The sequence below is a fragment of the Diplotaxodon limnothrissa genome, linkage group LG3, assembly GCF_057381915.1.
Source record: "Diplotaxodon limnothrissa isolate DT_005_m linkage group LG3, D_limnothrissa_male_GT1.1, whole genome shotgun sequence".
NCBI lineage: Eukaryota > Metazoa > Chordata > Actinopteri > Cichliformes > Cichlidae > Diplotaxodon > Diplotaxodon limnothrissa.
Window position 1 is genome coordinate 36,508,178 of NC_140598.1, and position 20,432 is coordinate 36,528,609.

A 20,432-nucleotide genomic window follows, 5' to 3' on the forward strand; every position below is an offset into this window, starting at 1 on the left:
GTAGAAGGAAACTCTTGCTTCAATTTTGTCTTCTTATGCCACGAGAAGTCCTCTTGTGGCATAAGAATCCAACTCAACACTTGATGACATGGCTCTTATTTTTACAGCCTTACCATATGCACATTTGACACCTGAAGGCTTCGGAAAATGTGACGGCTGACGCTCTTTCTAGAACTTTATGTTCATCATAGTATGTCTTTTTTTTAGTTTAAACAATTTCTGGTGTTTCCATCTTCCATTCTTTTAAATATGCTTCATAACTACCAAATTATTGCTAGGGATGTTGGTGAGTAGCAGAGTTTGTGTAAATGGGAACTGAGATTTCACTGGTGCGCTGATAAGCACATTTTATTGTAACTTAATGTGACTCATGGGTGGAGCTGTCAACTGTCCTCACCTCCTCCCTGACTTACTGACGTTTTTGTTTCACCTTTTGTAAATAAACTTCTTAATGCATATCTTACTTGTGTGAACTCCCTCTTTTGTTGCAAGCAAGAGTCAGGTGATGCAACAGAGATTGTGTTTTGGACAAAACCAGGGACAATTACGCAATGAAATAAGTCTTTATCTATAGGTTTTTAAATTAAACGGGCTACACAAAACATCAGCATCATACCAGGAACTGGAATCACTTCAAATCACTTTTTTTTTTTATTGTCACATCACATGTGCAGGTACATTGGTACAGCACATGTGAGTGAAATTCTTGTGTGCGAGCTTCACAAGCAACAGAGTTGTGCAAAATACAATAATGTAAACAAGCAAAATACAAGAATGGCTACATCTGAAACTAATAAATATATGTACAATATATAATAGTATATGCATTTCTGGATGTGTATACTAAATATTTTTCTACGTGTGTGTGTGTGTGTGTGTGTGTGTGTGTGTGTGTGTGTGTGTGTGTGTGTGTGTGTGTGTACACATATGTGATACGATACAGCAATGAGAACCAAAACCTTTTATTATTTAACAGTCTAACTTCCCCATTAGTCAGACGGAAAACAAACAATTTCCACTGTTGTCTTCCTCAGATTAATAGCACTTGCAGCGCATCCACTCTGAGTTCATGCTAGTATCATGTCTCAAGGAAACACTTGTGAAAGAGGTAAGACTCTGTTTATAAACCCTAACAATATCATTCACGTTTACTGGCAAAAAATGATACAAATGTGGTCACATTAAATCAAGATCTGTAATTTTTCTTTAAAGCTGTTGAGATGTAGCTGACATTAAGTGATTGAAATCAATATCAGTTAAGCAGTATCAAAGTTTTTCTCAGAACTGGATTTTGTAATGATGGAAACCTAGCACACTTAACTGTCTTATATTTCTCATTATAATCTATGTTGCATTTATATGTTGTTTGCTCTTTGTTCTTTTTGAGAGTAATATTGACACAACAGCCAAGAAAATGCTTTTGTATTAAAAAAAAAAAAAAGCTATAGATGATTGATTTTGAAAAAACATCAAAATTTGTAAAATTCAAGGGAAAAAAATTTGTGCTACGTAGATGAAACCCTCGAGCTGGCTGAGCCTGTGTTCATGAGATAATCCAGCCCATACTGTCACCAAGTGGCTCCATGGTGTAATGGCTAACTCATTTCCCTTTCAAGTCAAGAATCTGTAATTTGTCATTACATGGTTGGCTCATAATGATGGCCTTGGACCCAGATAGATGACAGTGTTGTGTCAGGATGAACATGTGATGCAAAATCTGTGCCAAATTAAACATATGGATTCTGCCACAGCGGCGGACCCACTGGAATGTCCAACCTCTTGCGGCTATGCAGACCAAGTTCTTGCAATGGTTGTAAAAGGATCAAATGGCTTGATCCTAGCAGTGGTCCAGACACCACACACTCCTAAAGCACCTTACACAGAACACTCCAAAGGACATGGTTGTATGCCTTCTCCAATTGTACAAAACACATGTAGACTGGTTGGGTAAACTCCAATGCACCTTCAAGACCTCAAGATGGTAAAGAGCTAGTCTAGTGTTCTACAACTGAGACGAAAACAATATTGTTCCTTTTGTATCCGGGGTTCAACCAACAGTCAGATTCTCCTTTCCAGCACCCTAGCATAGACTTCCCCTGGGAGGCAGAGGAGTGGGATCCTCTTATAGTTGGAGTACATGCTCTATTCCCCCTCCTTAAAGATGGGTACCACCACCCCAGTCTGCCGATCTAGAGGTATCCCCCCGATTGTCACGCAACTTTGAAGAGACGTGTTAACCAGCCCTACATAATCCAGAGCCTTTAAGAAATCAGGGAATACCTCATTCATCCAAGGGGACCTGCCACCAAGGAGTTTTTAACTGCCTCAGTGACCTCACCCTGATGGATGAGTCACCCCCCCATCCCAAGACTCTTTCTCTACGGAAGATGTGGGCTGGGCCGGGTATCCTAGAATCCCCTCTGCTCGATGCCTGTACATTAGAGTTTTTCCGGGTGGACAAAAGGGTTTGTTCCCTACACCTTCAAGTCAAGGAACAGGTCCTGACTGTCATCTGCTCTTATGCGTCAGATGACAGTTCAGAGTACCCTTCCTTCTTGGAGTCCATGTGTGTGGTGCTAGAGATTGCTCCACCTGTGGACTCTGTCGTCTTACTGAGAGACTTCAATGCTCATGTGGGGAATGCCATTTAGACCAGAAGGGCCATGTTTGTCTATTAGAAACATCATGTTTGAGCATAAGGGTGTCCATAAGTGCATGTGGCATCAGGAAATCATAGGCTGCAGGTCGATGATTGATTTTGCAATTGTATCACTAGCTCTATGGCTGTATGACACTCAATTTAAGAGTGATTCTGAGGTGTAAACTGATCACCACCTTTTTATTTAATTTTATCTCAGAGAATCACCAATTTTTCATCACTGGTTGCGCCAAATTTCAGGTTATTTTATTCTGTGCTAAAATGATGGACACTGTAATGTAATCAGACTAAAACCTTCAATTTTATGTCTTATTCTGTCCGACTCAAGTGTATTGAACAACAGGATACCCCCATTTCTAAGTGAAAACAGCACTGCTTTCCAAGATCAACATGATCAAACCTGATAATACTCGACCTCTCCAACAATAAACTCAGGTCTTTGGATTTTCTAGCAGAGGCCAAACTGTCGGCACTCAGGTGGCTAAACGTCAGCAACAATAAAATATTTTCACCTGTAAAGCAGGAGTGGGGTTTGCCCTGGTACAGGTGTGCCGCAGCGACCAGTTGAAGAATCCTCGAGTTTCTCTGTGAATTTCCCATTACGTGGTAGCGCACTCTGTTCTTGCTCGGAAGTTTAGGGGTTTTTTTCGCTGTAAAAAGAATTTTTCTTCCCACACAGTGAACAGCGGACACTAATGTTTTTGTCACTTTTTATGGAATCAAACTCAAAGTAAGGTCAGTACTTCCACACTTTAAACGCTGCATGCTCATACTCTCTCCCGCACTTGATATGTGATCCATTGTTGATCTGCACACAACTGTTGTCACGAACGCACTTGCTTACGTCATTGTCATGAGACATTCTCGCAAAAAAAAATCACGGTTTTAGTAACGCAGCATGCTGACAGGAAAGTAACGGTAATCTAATTACCGTTTTTGCAATAGTAATCCCTTACTTTACTCGTTACTTGAAAAAAGTAATCGGATTACAGTAATGCGTTACAAGTAACGCGTTACTGCCCATCTCTGTTTGTGACAAAGAGTGAGAAACAGCACTGTTAGTTGATAACACTGATGAAACCCAACCTGAAACCAATGAATGATTTTTCCTTTGCAATACATAAAAAAACCCACATCAACTAAATTCCACTAGCCTCAACGTCAAGGTCAAGATCAGAGGTCAACGTTTCTGAAAAACATCTAGGATTTTCAAGTTTATATTATCAGAAAGTCAAGCTAATGCGGAGTTCCCTTAAATATGCATCTGTCTAGAGGCAACTCCTGTGGCTCCAATAGATATCCAGTTGTTTGAAGTCTTTGGGAAAGCTGTCCTCAGCTTCTTTTCCCTGTAACCTCAGTGAAGCGTTCCTGATAAGTCTTAAATACAACATGGTTCTTATTTGGAAATAATGGTTCTCAGTTATAGTCACACAAGAGAATAAAGCAGGGTATGGTTTTCAGTAGGTGAAGTTGTGCCAGAAATATTTGTGTATATCCTCATCAATTAAAGTGTCCACTGGCCTGTAAGTGTGAATAGACAGTACAGTCCTGACCTGACGAGTAAGCACTTACCTGGATGACTGAGCATGCATCATTTCATCTTTTGTTAGTTCTAGCAGTGCACTGTTGGTTTCCTTGATACTTCACCTGACTGACACAGTACCTCAGGGCTGGAGTGACATTGGGGTAACTAATATTTTGTTGTTTTTTATTTATGCTCTGATGATGTGGAATGGAATGAGTTTTTGTACTATATGATTTTACTGGTATGTGGAAAGTGTATTTAAAATGAAGGCAATTCAATGGTTTCTCTCTTTACAGAAGTTTCAGTTTTGAATTAAAGTGTAAAAGTAAAATAAAAAATGAAGCTAAATAATACAAAATACAGTAAACTGCCTTTCACCGACATAAAACAATTATAGTGCAGCATACTGAAACATATTAAAACTTGAGCAGTGGTTATAGCTTAGACCTCAGTTCAATGGACTGATAACATGAGAGGCAGGTAGCAAAATCCGTCCAGCTAATCTTTGAAATACAATTTGATGTGAGGTTTAGTTTTGGGAATGTCACTCAGGTCCGGCACTGCACATACAACTGGCACATCATTTAAATTTTGAGTATAAAGAATTGTGCAGTTGTTCAGTGAAAAACCAAGTGAAGTAACCCTTCACTTATTTCTTGACAATGAAATAAAAACAGAAGTTAAATGAGTTGCAGAGGCTAAGAGCAGTGGGTTTTTTTGTTGTTTTTTTTTGACTCACCATAAATATTGCTGCCACTTTCTATGGCTTGTTCAGTTTAATCCAAAAAAAGAAAATATGTCAAACTGTAAATGGGCTAAATGATGACATCCTCCTCCTCAAATGGGGATGTCATAAATTCAATTCAATTTTATTTATACAGCACCAAATGACAACAACAGTCGCCTCAAGGTGCTTTATTTTGTAGGGTAGACCTTACAATAACGCATACAGAGAAAAACCCAACAATCATATAACCCCCTATGAGCAAGCATTTTGGCTACAGTTGGAAGGAAAAACTCCCTTTTAACAGGAAGAAACTTTTGACAGAACCAGGCTCAGCGAGGGGCGGCCATCTACTGCGACCAGTTGGGGTGAGAGAAGAACGACAGGATAGAAAACATGCTGTGGAAGAGAGATTAAGTAGATTATACATTAGATTATACATTCCATTGTCTTAGATACCCCTGGGTGAGGGAACTTTTTCCCAGTGGTGCACTTGACATTTCACACAGGATATACAGAAACATGAACTATTATTAGTGACCGTTCTTAAAGACCACAAATTAGAAACAGGAAGCAAGCAACCAATTTGTGCACGCAGGCCCAATGATATTCACTATGAGATGTGAGGGCAGGAAGGCATGCTGTCACTGCTTGCAAGTGAATTATTGTTATTTACTACAGACCAAAACATTTTTGGACTTGGCAAATCCTAAATTGTTTAAATCAAATAAAAATTATTAAAAATAAATATTTTTCAATAAATGAAATTGGACATTGTTTGCGGCTCATCTCAAATATAAGGAACAAAGAAGACATCGGTTCAAGCTGCAGAAAGCAATGTTTTTTTCATTAGGCTGTTTTGCTTCATGGACCAGTCACACTTGGGCTTGTTTAGACAGACTGCAGAAGTAGTGGCGTCTGTGAGAGGAAACGATCCAACTTCCTCTTTCTTGTACAAATGATTTGCCTCTGGGGTTTTTTCTTCTGTAGTGAAGCTGGTGAAAGAAAGAACAATCTTTGGAATAGGTAAGTTTCTTTTATCTTGATTAATGGAAAAACCATTGACCACATATATTATTTGTATATAAAAATAGATGGTCAGATTTTATGCAAATAACATTTGCTTTGTAAAACAATTTAAACTAGACTTTTTATTAGAGAACTGAAGGCACATAAAAATCTACAGTAATTGAATAATTACCTATTTTAAATACTGAATGTCCTTGTAAGATCTACTTTAAGTCTAAAATAGTTATGCTTATATTTTATTACTGAATTACTGCATTTCTGATTATAATTTGTAAGAAAAATTGAAAATTACCCTCAAGTCGAGTTAATTTAAGCATAAGCTGCTATGTTGGTTCACTTACACGTCACATGACACAAAGGACAAAAACGACAGATTAAGCAGTGTGCGGGTTTGTACTGTGTTATCTATAGTTTGTGGATATTGTAGTGCATTTTTGTATTTTTCAGAGTTTGGGTATTTACTTTCATGTACTCTACCCGACACATTTTCTGAGAATCCATAGCATGAAATAACTCTAGGCTGAGAAGTGACTCGAAAGTAGATGTTAAGCAGTGTTAAATCAAGCAAGATATTATTTTTAACTTAATCAGTAACTGCTCTAGGCTACCGGTGCCTGGGTGTGTTTAACAATGAGGGCAAAAACCACATTAGTGGTCCTGAATCTCACGTTAACCCGATTCTCCTTTCCAGCACTGCAGCACAGACACAGTGATAGGCAAGTCTTAAATTCATCCCTGGACTCTGCTTATTCTTTAGAAGCATGTCAGTGTGGTTGATGAAATCCTTAAAGTATCCCTTCCCTCATCTATTTACCCGTAATACAAAGAAGAGAAGGTTTACACAACAGATGCAGGTAGGATGACTACTGTTATAAGTCATCCATGTAGATACTGGAGTTAAAGGTGTGACGAACTTAAAATGGCTCTATCTGCTTGCCTAGCTCTGCTAATTCACTAATGTGAAGAAGAGAGTTTAGTGATGGGGACTTTTAATGAAAATTGTTTGGTTTATGGTTTTGGTTCTGTATATTAAAGTGAAACTAACTTGGGTATGTCCATCATTATTTAAGACTATGCCATCACATATGGATATCCATAAATGTAAATCTAACCCTATGCAATGACATGTACATATACTATAATGTAGCATTTATTAATTCAATTCAATTCAATTCAATTTTATTTATATAGCACCAAATCACAATAGTCGCCTCAAGGTGCTTTATATTGTACACTAGATCAGCGGTCCCCAACCCCTGGGCCTCGGACCGGTACCGGTCCGTGAGTCGTTTGGTACCAGGCCGCGAGAGTTGAGGCTCAGGTGTGAAATGTATGGTTTTCAGCGTTATTTTCTTATCGTTTTTATCGTTAACTCGGTTTTCCTGGGTCTTTTCACGTGTGTTATGAATAAATCTTTTTTTTCGGTACCGGTACTAGTTTTATTTTGTTGTATTTATCCGCGACACCTTAAAGGCCAGTCCATGAAAATATTGTCGGGCATAAACCGGCTGGAGACCGCTGCACTAGATCATACAATAATACAGGGGTAGGCAACCTTTCTGATGAGGAGTGCCATTTAAAATTTCCTCAGAAGTCAGTGTGCCATATGATTGCATTAGCAATAAATTTAATAACGCTCTATATTAATGGTTACACACTATATAGAACAACTTTATAGAATTATATTTGTTCGCAGATGTTGGCAGCTATCAGCGAATAGTTATCAGCTATTTTGAAACAAAAAAAGACACTTTTTATCCATAACAAGAACTCCATAACAGCAAATGAACTGTACAACAGAAAATGCAAATGCTATTTATGGTCTCCTCACAACAATGATAAGAAAAATAAACTGGGCCAATATGGCATGTTTGTTAATACACTCTGATCTCTGGTCTCCCACTCAGAGACACAAGTGTCCAGCATTCAGACGGCTACCTGAGGACACTCATGTGAGAGAAAACCTGCTCACACAGATATGTAGAGCCAAATACTGTCAATAAGGCCTCTGCAATGTTCTGAAGACAGTTAAACTTGTCAGGTAATGATGTCCAGCAGGTGAAAATGCAGCTCCATGAACACACACAGCTGTGGATTCCAGCTGCTTCTTTGTTATATGTATGATTTCTATACATTTTACGTCAGATAAAAACTTTGGTTGTAAGCTTCAGATAATTATTTAATAAAAGCGAGACATTTTAATAGAGAATAAGAAAGTATTTCTTTGTGCCCCCCTTTCCCTGTTAATGCCCTACCTGGCCCCCTGGCAAAACTTTGCTAGACCCTCCCCTGCACAGTTACCAGCTGTCAGCTACCTAAAAAAGGATCCTGGTGTTATTTGTCTCTCAGAAACAGTTCATAACTTCCCTTCAACTCATTCATGTCACCTAAAAGGTAAACCTGTCTCTCCATCACCTGTTCAGCTCTGATGATTCAGTAAGGACGTCTCCTGGTTTCATCTTCATGTTTCCCTCTCACCAGATAACCAAACCGATATCATGACCAGTAGCTTTTACAGCTGTGGCTCCAGCAAACATCAGCTGAGAAATTAATATTAAATACATTCTAACAACAGCTGATCAAGCTTAAACGTGCTGCTGTTGTCTAGCGTGACATCCGCCGGTTTCCTCTTTCTGGCGCAAAGTGGGCGATAAACAAACAAGAGAGAAAAGCCGATCAGCTGATCATTGATCAGTTTCATGATTGAAGAAGAAACAGGAGAGGGGGGAGAATGAGAGAAGAAGAGGCAGCTGTGCAGCTTAAAGACAGAATAACTCCATCTTTGTGTCTTTTTCCATTCTAGCTGAAGTACGGGACAAACTTTCCCTTTTCACCTCAATGCGAAACGCGTAATATTTTCTCTCAATGTGGGGCAATTCCGTTGGCATTTCTACTTATGAATAGGGCTGCACGATTAATCATTAGAAAATCGCGATCTCGATTCATACTTATGTTCGATCTCATTTCCAAATGACAACGATTTAAAAAAGAAAGAAAAAAAAAGACGACGACGATTGTACCGCATTTTGATCCGGGACGTACTCTGCATGAAAACAAGCGCTCACTCTTCCTGCTCAACAAATGACAAGGGCGGAGCCTTATACCACGTGATACAGAAGCTGTGCCGTGTGATGCTAAAATTAGCAGGGAAAAACAACGGCGAGCACGTCAGGGATGACGAGAAAGTGACAGGAGAAAATCCGTCCCAGTCAACCACCCAAACATCAATAACGGGAACCTCATACTGCGCTTCCCTATACCCGTCGAACTCCCGCAGGCACAAAGAAATTACGGAGGCTATTACTTATCACCTGACCAAAGATATGGCTCCCATCAACACTGTGCAAAACGAGGGATTTAGGAAAATGATCAACACCCTAGACAAACGCTACACAGTGCCGTCCTGCAACTATTTTTCTATTGTTGCACTACCTGCTCTATACACGCAGTGTCGAGCAACGGTGGAGACGGAATTACAAGCAGTACAACATTTTGCGGCAACAACAAAACGTGAGACATTTGTTTTTTTATGTTTGTTTATTGTTTTTATGTTCAGTCTCAACTGTTACGAAGTTGATGTGCAGTTAATAAGTGCAATAAATATTTATACTGGAAAAGAAAATCGTGAGAGAATCGTGATCTCAATTCTAAGCCAAAAAATCGTGATTCTCATTTTATGCAAAATCGTGCAGCCCTACTACAAGGTCATTAAGATAAGATGGGGCCTGATTATGACCTTTACTGTGAGGAGCAGGATTTTGAATTCCATTCTGGATTTAACAGGAAGCCAGTGAAGGGAAGCCAATACAGGAGAAATCTGCTCTCTCTTTCTAGTCCCTGTCAGTATTCTTGCTGCAGCATTTTGGATTAACTGGAGGCTTTTCAGGCTTTTTAGGACATCCTGATAATAATGAATTACACTAGTCCAGCCTGGAAGTAATAAATGCATGAACTAGTTTTTCAGCATCACAGGACAGGATTTTTCAAATTTTAGAGATGTTGTGCAAATGGAAGAACGCAGTCTTACATATTTGTTTAATATGTGCATTGAAGGACATGTCTTGGTCAAAAATGACTCCATGGTTCCTCACAGCGTTACTGGAGGCCAAGGTAATGCCATCCAGAGTAAGAATCTGTTTAGATACCATATTTCTAAGATTTTCAGGGCCGAGTTGAATAACCAAATAGAATAACCTTAAGAAGCAGAAAGTTAGAGGCCATCCAGGTCTTTATGTCTTCAAGACATTCCTGCAGTTTAAATAATTGGTGTGTGTTATCTGGCTTCATGGAAAGATAGAGTTGGGTGTCATCTGCATAGCAGTGAAAATGTATACGATGTCTTCTAATGATACTGCCTAAGGGAAGCATGTATAATGTAGACAGAATTGGTCCTAGCACTGAACCCAGTGGAACTCCATAATTAACATCAGTGTGTGAAGAGGACTCTCCATTTACATGCACAAATTGGAGTCTATTAGATACAGTGGGGCAAAAAAGTATTTAGTCAGCCACCGATTGTGCAAGTTCCCCCACCTAAAATGATGACAGAGGTCAGTAATTTGCACCAGAGGTACACTTCAACTGTGAGAGACAGAATGTGAAAAAAAAAATCCATGAATCCACATGGTAGGATTTGTAAAGAATTTATTCGTAAATCAGGGTGGAAAATAAGTATTTGGTCAATAACAAAAATACAACTCAATACTTTGTAACATAACCTTTGTTGGCAATAACAGAGGTCAAACGTTTACTATAGGTCTTTACCAGGTTTGCACACACAGTAGCTGGTATTTTGGCCCATTCCTCCATGCAGATCTTCTCGAGAGCAGTGATGTTTTGGGGCTGTCGCCGAGCAACACGGACTTTCAACTCCCGCCACAGATTTTCTATGGGGTTGAGGTCTGGAGACTGGCTAGGCCACTCCAGGACTTTCAAATGCTTCTTACGGAGCCACTCCTTTGTTGCCCGGGCGGTGTGTTTTGGATCATTGTCATGTTGGAAGACCCAGCCTCGTTTCATCTTCAAAGTTCTCACTGATGGAAGGAGGTTTTGGCTCAAAATCTCACGATACATGGCCCCATTCATTCTGTCCTTAACAAGGATCAGTCGTCCTGTCCCCTTGGCAGAAAAACAGCCCCATAGCATGATGTTTCCACCCCCATGCTTCACAGTAGGTATGGTGTTCTTGGGATGCAACTCAGTATTCTTCTTCCTCCAAACACGACGAGTTGAGTTTATACCAAAAAGTTCTACTTTGGTTTCATCTGACCACATGACATTCTCCCAATCCTCTGCTGTATCATCCATGTGCTCTCTGGCAAACTTCAGACGGGCCTGGACATGCACTGGCTTCAGCAGCGGAACACGTCTGGCACTGCGGGATTTGATTCCCTGCCGTTGTAGTGTGTTACTGATGGTGACCTTTGTTACTTTGGTCCCAGCTCTCTGCAGGTCATTCACCAGGTCCCCCCGTGTGGTTCTGGGATCTTTGCTCACCGTTCTCATGATCATTTTGACCCCACGGGATGACATCTTGCGTGGAGCCTCAGATCGAGGGAGATTATCAGTGGTCTTGTATGTCTTCCATTTTCTGATGATTGCTCCCACAGTTGATTTTTTCACACCAAGCTGCTTGCCTATTGTAGGTTCACTCTTCCCAGTCTGGTGCAGGTCTACAATACTTTTCCTGGTGTCCTTCGAAAGCTCTTTGGTCTTGGCCATGGCGGAGTTTGGAGTCTGACTGTTTGAGGCTGTGGACAGGTGTCTTTTATACAGATGATGAGTTCAAACAGGTGCCATTCATACAGGTAACGAGTGGGGGACAGAAAAGCTTCTTACAGAAGACGTTACAGGTCTGTGAGAGCCAGAGATTTTCCTTGTTTGAGGTGACCGAATACTTATTTTCCACCCTAATTTACGAATAAATTCTTTACAAATCCTACCATGTGAATTCATGGATTTTTTTTCACATTCTGTCTCTCACAGTTGAAGTGTACCTCTGGTGCAAATTACTGACCTCTGTCATCATTTTAAGTGGGGGAACTTGCACAATCGGTGGCTGACTAAATACTTTTTTGCCCCACTGTAGATATGATGCAAACTACTGCAGTGCAGTACCTATAATAACTACGCTGCACGGTCTAGCAGGACAAGCACAGAGATGAGTCCACTGTCAGAGGCCATAAGAAGATCATTTGTAACCTTCACTAAAGCTGTTTCTGTGCTGTGATGAGCTCTGAAACCTGCCTGAAACTCTTCAAATAAGCCATTCCTCTGCAGATGATCTGTTAGCTGTTTGACAACTACTCTTTCAAGGATTTTTGATATGAAAGGAAGGTTGGAGATTGGCCTATAATTAGCTAAGACTGCTGGGTCTAGAGATGGCTTTTTAAGTAAAGCTTTAACTACTGCCAGTGTTACCGGCACCAGACCTAGGGGAATCTGGACCGGCAGCAAGCGGCACACAGGCTAGAGAGCACTGCGTAGCCAAATATGAGCAAACTGTGGATTAATAGAGAGGACACCGAAGTTACCGTCTTGCTCAGGCCGGAGCTCATTTATTTCTGCATATACACAATACAAATCATACTAGACCATGCATTCTTCCCATAAAATAACAGAGTTCATAAACATAAATAAAGTTACAAAAAGCATTCTCTCAAAAGCAAAATAAATACAAACTAATTCAAAATGACTTTACATACTCACAACTTAAACAAAACACTCGCTATTACTTTTGAACATGGCGTCCCCTGAACGCAACACAACATGGCGGCAGACGACTGCAAACGTTGTTTCACTAACAAAAAGCTTTCCCCTTAATAAATGTACTCAGTACTGCTTGGCTAACACAAAAACAAACACTACAACACATTTTCGGAAGTCGCAGGTTGCCACTGTCATAGCATATACTTATAGTGCTACGTAGCATTATAGCATTATGCCGATGATACACTAATACTCATTACAACAAAATACCACAAAACAACATCATCACTATCATCTCAAAATATAGCCGAACAGTTGTTACTCAACTTACATGACATTTAGAACCAGTTCGGTAACATAAAAGTTTGTTTGTCAGTACCTGTGGATTAATAGAGAGGACACCGAAGTTAGCGTCTTGCTCAGGCTGGAGCTCATTTATTTCTGAGCTGCGCATGTGTAGAGCCTATAGCTAGAGTCTCATTGGCTACCTGTTCATTGCCTGAGACACATGAAACACATTATGAATACGTATATTTCGAGGGAGGGTCAAATGCACAGTCACAGGATTGAGGACCTCTTGCACAGGAAAAGGACCGATGAATCTAGGAGCCAGCTTCTTAGACTCCGTCCTCAGTGGTATGTGTTTAGAGGAGAGCCATACCTGTTGGCCAACTTGGTAAACAGGAGTCAGAACACGATGATGGCCCGGCAGTCTCTTGTTCTACTCTGCTGTCCTAAACAATGTTGTCCTAGTAGCCCGCCATGCTTGCCGGCAATGACGCGTGTGATGTTGCACTGATGGGACTGCAAACTCACCCTCTGTGATGGAAAGGAGTGGGGCTTGTTATCCCATCGATGCCTCAAAGGGAGACTCCCCTGTGGCCGTCGAGGTGCTAGCGTTGTGGGCATACTCCACCCAGGCCAAATGCTCACTCTAGGAGAACTGGTTGGAAGAGGCAACGCACCGCAACATGGCTTCCAGCTACTGGTTAGCCCTTTCAGGTTGGCCGTTAGACTGTGGGTGAAAACCACTATGATGGTGAGTATGGTGGTATTACCTGCTGACGGCGGCAGTCCAGTGACAATATCCACGGCAATGTGCAACCATGAGCCATGGGAGTGGTCGCAGGTGGCCCAACAGCTGGGAGCTTGGTGCCTTGTTTTGAGCACAAATTGGCCAAGGCCGTTGCATATTCCCGGACGTCCTTTGCAAGGGAAGGCCACCAAAATAGACGTTGGAGGAATCTAAGTGTGAGATTCCGATCCAGATGGCAGGAGAACTTTGCCGTATGTGCCTAGTGGATCACCTTGCCCCGAACAACCACAGGGACGTACTGCCTGCCCTGACCCAGGGTCTGGATCCTGCTGCAGGGCATTTATGACCAGCCTCTCGATCTCCCAGGTGACTGTCCCGATGATACAGGAAGCAGGAAGAATGGGTTTGTCCTTTTCCTCTGCATCCTCCACCAGTGAGAATTGACGTGAGAGGACGTCGGGTTCAGTGTTGCGTGAGCCTGGCCTGTAAGTAATCACAAGGCTGAAACAGGTAAAAAATAAGGCCCACCTGACTTGTCTGGCATTGAGGCGTTTAGCCGCTTGAAGATAGGCAAGGTTCTTGTAATCCATCCAAACAAGAACTGGGTGCTCGCTCCCCTCCAACCAGTGATGCCAGTCCTCTAAAATTAAGTTTGATGGCAAGCAGCTCTCGATCCACTCGGCCTGAGACAGACAACGTGAGAAGAAGGCACGGGGATGCAATTTACCTTCAAATCGCTGCGAGAGGACCGCCCCCACACCAGAGTCCGAGGCATCCACCTCCACTGCGAATGCTTGATTAAGGTCTGCCTGAAATAGAACAGGTGCAGAGGAAAACAGGCGTTTCAGAAGGTCAAAGGCCTGCTGCACTGCTGATGACCACAGGAACTGCTGTTTGGGAGAGGTGAAATGAAGTCCTGAAGGACTTAATCCTCATGGCAGGATTCTTCTCAACAAAGAAGAATCCTGTCCTGAGGGGTGACGTGGACAGCCGAATAATGCTCGATGCAAGGGAATCTGTGATGTAACGCTCTATGGCCTTGCGCTCAGGCTTAGAAACACTGTACAAACGGCTGGTGGGCAGAGATGTGCCAGGGAGTAGATCAATACCGCAGTCATGGGACAGTGGGGTGGGAGTGACTGTGCTCTTACTAAACACTAATCCAATTGCCAACTCACGTGTTATCCTTTCATTGATGCCGTTCAGGAAAGCTCCTCTAAGCACCTTCTCTTTCCAGCCCGTCTCCTCTACCAGGGTCCAGAACTCCATGGAGAAATCAGCCATACTCCTTCTGCCCATCGTATGTTCTCAGAGAGAACATACGATGGGCAGCCATCTCCGGGCTGGAGCACTTGTCAAAAACACACCTAAACTTATAATCTGGGTAGGAAACATTAGGATTGGTGCTTAAAACAGCTTGAGCCCACTTCAAAGCCCTACCCGTCAATAACTGAACAATGAGAGCGATCTTGGCACAGTCGGTAGCTATTATTATTCAGCTATTATTATAAATAATAGGGAAACAACTACCTATTGTGGCTAGATGTGGGTGAACTGTGGGACTTTGTGGGCAGGACAAACCTATACTTATCCCACTTGGGGGTGTCCACAAGTGCTCAACACCAGGTTTGACCTTTGGGGTTCCTATATGGGTTTTTCATAGAAAACAGTGATTTGCTGGGACAAGACAACTCAGTTGCCCATCTGTAGTTCAGCTGCCTGCCTTTCCTTTAAACTTCATTCTGTGTTATCTATCTTGTTAACCACAAGTAAGACTGTGCAGGACAAAATATATGGAGAATCTTAAGTGATATGCATGTCTCTTTGAAATATGTAAAGAGTGGGCTCTGGCCTGCAGGTCCCAATTTTGATATACATGCTGGATTGAGCCACTGACCCATGGATAGGTAGATAAACTCTCAGACTATCAACAGTTTTCACCACTGACTGCACCAGATGTCACATTATTTCATGCCAAGTTGTGGACACTGTGATGTGATCAAAACCTACCTTATATTTTCTTTCTTCTCTGGTCTGCTTCAGGTGTATTGATCAACAGTATGCTCCCACCTCCATCTCCCTAAAGAAAGTGAAAACCACCACTGAGATCAACATGCTAGCTACAGAAAGAGTCCTTCTGCTGCTTATCTCACTTCTGTCTTTTTTGTTTCATTGTGAACATTCACTTGCTTTTTCTCTAAAAGACTGCACAATCCTGTATTCTGAAAATTCAAAGAATGTATCAGTTACATGTGCAAAGGGTCACCTCACTGCTATTCCAGATGACATTCCTGGTAATGCAGTATCGCTCAATCTCAGCTCAAATGACATTTCAAATATTTCCAGGATGTATTTAAGAGGTTTATCTAAGCTTGAAGCTCTATATGTTAAAAATAATTGGATTTTACAAATTGATGATGGAACTTTTGCAGACGTGGTAGAGTTAAAAGTTCTCGACTTGGGTGAAAATTTACTCACAGCACTGACAAAAAACATGTTTCAGGGCCTTTCCAAATTAGAGACACTGTCTCTGGACAACAACATTATCTCATTTATTTCCCCTGTGGTCTTTCAGCCCCTGGTCATCTTACGTTTAGTAAATTTGAGCAATAATTACCTGCATCAAATTTCAGATATTGATTATATTGTTAAACTTCCAACTTTACAACATTTGATTATTACTCACAACAACTTTACTTCGTTTCAGTCCGATGACCTCCATGTAAATACTTCAAACCTACTCACCCTAAGTTTGGATTCAGTGAAAAAGTTCAGCATTACAAGAGACATTTTTCCTCATCTGCAGTCTCTGGACTTGCGAGGCTGGTCCAAGGACATCGAGTGGGAAGTGTCAAACAAGACCTTTTTGAGGAGCCTAACGAGACTGCACATGAGTGAAACATCTCTTAGCTTTGATGTGTACAGAGTGATTCTGCAGACTGCTTACTCTCTTCAAGAGTTTCAGATGGATAACATACAAAAGTGGATAGATGATGGTCTCATTGATGTTGCCTGCCAAATTCCTTCTCTAAGAACAGTTGATGTGAGAAATAGTGAAATTCACACCATAAAAGAGCACATGCTGCAGTCTTGCTCTAACCTTGTTGAGCTCAACTTATCATTTAACAATATAAAAAGCATGGCTGATAATGCACTCCAGTCAATGACACAGCTCAGAAGCCTGATATTACAAAATAATGAACTGTCCGAACTGCCAGTGGCCGTCCAAGGACTCACCACATTGGAAGTCTATGACCTTAGTGACAATGTCATCAGTGAACTTTACTGTCCTTACTTCTGGAATTTAAAAAGCCTAACAATACTCGATCTGAGCCACAATCAAATATCCTATATCTTTGACTGTGTTTTTCAAAATTTAAACAATTTGAAAATCTTAAATCTTGAAAACAACAAGATTATGTCATTTATAGATACATTCAAAGATAAATTACAGACATTGGAGTTTTTAAATTTGAGAAATATTGATATCATGAATTTCATTCATGGAGATTTTCATAGTCTGTCTTCCCTTCAATACTTGTGTATAGACTTAGACAAGTGTGACAGTGTTGATGAAGGAGGGTTCGAAGGACTTGATAACCTCCAGATTCTTTATTTGTTAGGTGATAATTATTTTTACGACCATTTCAGTGGACTGTCAAACTTAAGCACTCTGATCTTAAATGTTGTTCAAAGCCAGTCACATAACAGCTCTGAACAAAGGGATAGGCCTTTCTCAAATTTACAAAGATTGAAGAAGCTTCATATCAAGGTTCATAGAGGATATTACGATATTTCAAAAGATGTTCTCAGTGGTCTGACTTCTTTAGAGTACTTAATAACAGAGGCATATTTCATGGGATCTTTGTACCCAGACACATTTAAATACACACCGCAACTGAAACATCTGAGGATATCTTACAGCGAGCTTTCAGTTTTAACATCTGACGTGTTCTTGCCAATTCCAAACCTGATAATACTCGACCTCTCCAACAATAAACTCAGGTCTTTGGATTTTCTAGCAGAGGCCAAACTGTCGGCACTCAGGTGGCTAAACGTCAGTGACAATGAATTGTTTGTAATCAGTGAAACAGTTATCCAATCCCTTCCAGGCTTGACATATCTGGATCTATCTGCTAACCTTTTAACATGTGAATGTTCTAATTACGGTCTTATCCAGTGGATTCAAGGCAGCAAACAGACACAGGTTGTTAATGCACATCAGTACACTTGTGCGTTTCCTGTCAGCCAACGGGGAAAAAAATTCCTTGACTTTGGTTTTGACTCCTGTCGGATAGATGCTGCATTGCTCTGCTTCCTCTTTAGCTCTAGTCTAGTTATGCTTACTCTCCTTGCATCCTTCATCTATCACTTCCTGAGGTCACACCTCACCTATGCCTATTACCTCTTCCTGGCCTTTCTCTATGATAATAAGAGGAAGAAGAAAGGTATTCCTCACAGCTACGATGCCTTTGTCTCCTACAATGTTCATGATGAAGCTTGGGTCTGTGGAGAGTTGCTTCCAGAGCTGGAGGGTCAACAGGGCTGGAAACTCTGTCTGCACCACAGAGACTTTGAACCAGGTATATATGATTATCATTAGCCTCTTTTTTTTTCTATTTTTCTATTTTTAGATCTATATTTAATGAAGCTACCACACAAACTGCCTCAGCTTTCCTTAAACTTGTACTGACAAAGATCGGGGTTTACACGACTGTTTTTTGTTTTGTTTTGTTCAAAATTTTAATACAATATCTTTACACAAATATAAATGGCTGATATGAAGTCAAACAAGAATACCAATCCCACGTGACCCACAAAACGAAGTTTGAGTGCTAGATCTAGATATTTTAAGACTGACTATCTGGACAAGAGCTACAAATTGATCTTTAAACCTCTAAAAGTAGACTTTAGATGTGCTGCTCAACTTTCAAAGCATCCTACATGTAGGAAAATGAAAGATTTACTCTGGAAAATATACAGTTAAGATTGGTCCAGTTTTTTCCTGAAATCATGAAATTGGGTTTCACATAAAAGAATATAGACGTACAAAAACATCTGAATTCCAGAAAATATTGAATTACAGAAAATATTAAAATTAAAGTCTGAGTCAGCACCAGTTATTACCCCAGAAGCTTATTGAATTGTGCTTTGCTTGTCCATTACACAAAAAGTCCCACCAAAGGCTGTGACTGAAATTTAGACACTACTGTAGATCCTGCTCTTCTCAAAAGTGAGAATACCTTTGAAATGTTTTAACTCATAGAAAAGGCTACATTTTATGTTGTCTAAGGAGCTTGGAAACAATAGACTACAATGACCTGGATGACTGAGAACCTTCACAGACATACATTTTATGTTATTCACCAGTGCTGTTTTAACTAGAAAATGTTAAAACTTGAAAAATGCTGACATGTTTGATGTGTGAGATTTTTGTTTAACGTCTCAGATTTCTGTTTTTACAGGTAAGCCCATTGTAGAAAACATTACAGATGCCATCTATAGGAGCAGAAAGACTATCTGTGTGATCAGCCCAAATTACCTGCAGAGTGAGTGGTGCTCCAAAGAAATCCAGATGGCCAGGTATGGTTACCAACTCTTTGTCCTTACATGTAATGACATCGCCAGCTTCTACACTGATTAATCTGCGTGTGATCTCTTTAGCTACCGTCTGTTCGATGAGCACAAGGATGTGCTGATCATGGTGTTTCTGGAGGACATACCAGCCAACCAGCTGTCTCCGTACTACCAAATAAGGAGTCTGGTGAAGAGGAGCTCTTACTTGAGCTGGCCACAGGCTGGTCAACACACTGGAATCTTCTGGCAGAAAATACGACAAGCTCTCGAGAGAGAAGAAAACCCCACTGAGCACACGTGACTCCGCACTGGACAGCCCATAGTCATCCACTGAAGTTTACCTGAGGTGGAAAAATCATTGTTTGTTTGTATAAAGCAGATATAATTATTGCAAATGAGAATAAATCAGGGTATGCTTTACAGTGAGACTGACAAGTTGCTCTTCTTATCCTTTTGTATTCGAAGGAGCTTGGGAAAGAAAGCGTCTGGACTTCAAGTTGCTTGAAGATGTTTCACCTCTCATCTGAGAAGCTTCTTAAGTTCTAGGGTCAAATGGTGGAGAGTCACAGATTTAAGCCCTGTGGGAGTGTCCCTCCGAGAGGGACAATGGACCCTCTAATGATCCTCTACCTAATCACACAAGCCAAGGTGTGAAAATGGGTGTAGGTCACAATCAGCCAAGGTTTTGGGTGAGCTCATTGTGAAACCAGCCCCACCCTATCATGTGATTTCCTGAGGTCAGATGGCCCAGGATATCCTTTGGTATCCATGTCAGATTCACCCCCTTACATTCAAAATACCAAAATGAAGATTGCAGACATGCTCAACTTGAGGCTGTGGTGGCTCCATCCATCTTTCATATACAGTTTATGTAAAAAACAAGCATAGTTGTGTTTAGAGGTGCAAATATAAATATAAAAATGTGGTTAGGGTTGTACATATTTTTTATATTGTTATATTTAACTACTAATCAATAAGTCCTAATAATAGAACATATCAATCGACTGTCATTTTTAAACCATACATGGAATATTATGGCCTTTGTGACAGTTGGAGTTTAAACCACCCTGATGATCAAGAATTCACTTACTTTTCCAAGTCCATCATTCATCATCGAGAATATATTTTTCCCCCAGCTAGTAATTCCCGTCATCCAAATACATCAGAAACACAA

General features: G+C 40.8%; 1 protein-coding gene and 1 long non-coding RNA gene across 2 annotated transcripts in view; both read left to right on the top strand.

The window, feature by feature from the left end:
- LOC146635600 (uncharacterized) overlaps nt 1–20,432 on the top strand; it is a 342,244-nt gene that overhangs the window by 293,240 nt on the left and 28,572 nt on the right. The gene's annotated exons all lie outside the window — the stretch shown is intronic.
- Nucleotides 15,795–19,559, top strand: LOC146635615 (uncharacterized). The gene is made up of 3 exons (XM_085347910.1): nt 15,795–18,264; nt 19,147–19,264; nt 19,346–19,559. Exons 1-3 carry the CDS (start codon nt 15,795–15,797, stop codon nt 19,557–19,559), a joined length of 2,802 nt encoding a protein of 933 aa, XP_085204036.1.

What these genes read in the sequence shown, in the direction of transcription:
- LOC146635615 (XM_085347910.1), top strand. Translation starts at nt 15,795, where the DNA reads ATGCTAGCTACAGAAAGAGTCCTTCTGCTGCTTATCTCACTTCTGTCT. An exon ending in CCACAGAGACTTTGAACCAG is followed by an intron (nt 18,265 to 19,146) that starts GTATATATGATT and finishes CTGTTTTTACAG; the next exon opens with GTAAGCCCATTGTAGAAAAC. An exon ending in AAAGAAATCCAGATGGCCAG is followed by an intron (nt 19,265 to 19,345) that starts GTATGGTTACCA and finishes TGATCTCTTTAG; the next exon opens with CTACCGTCTGTTCGATGAGC.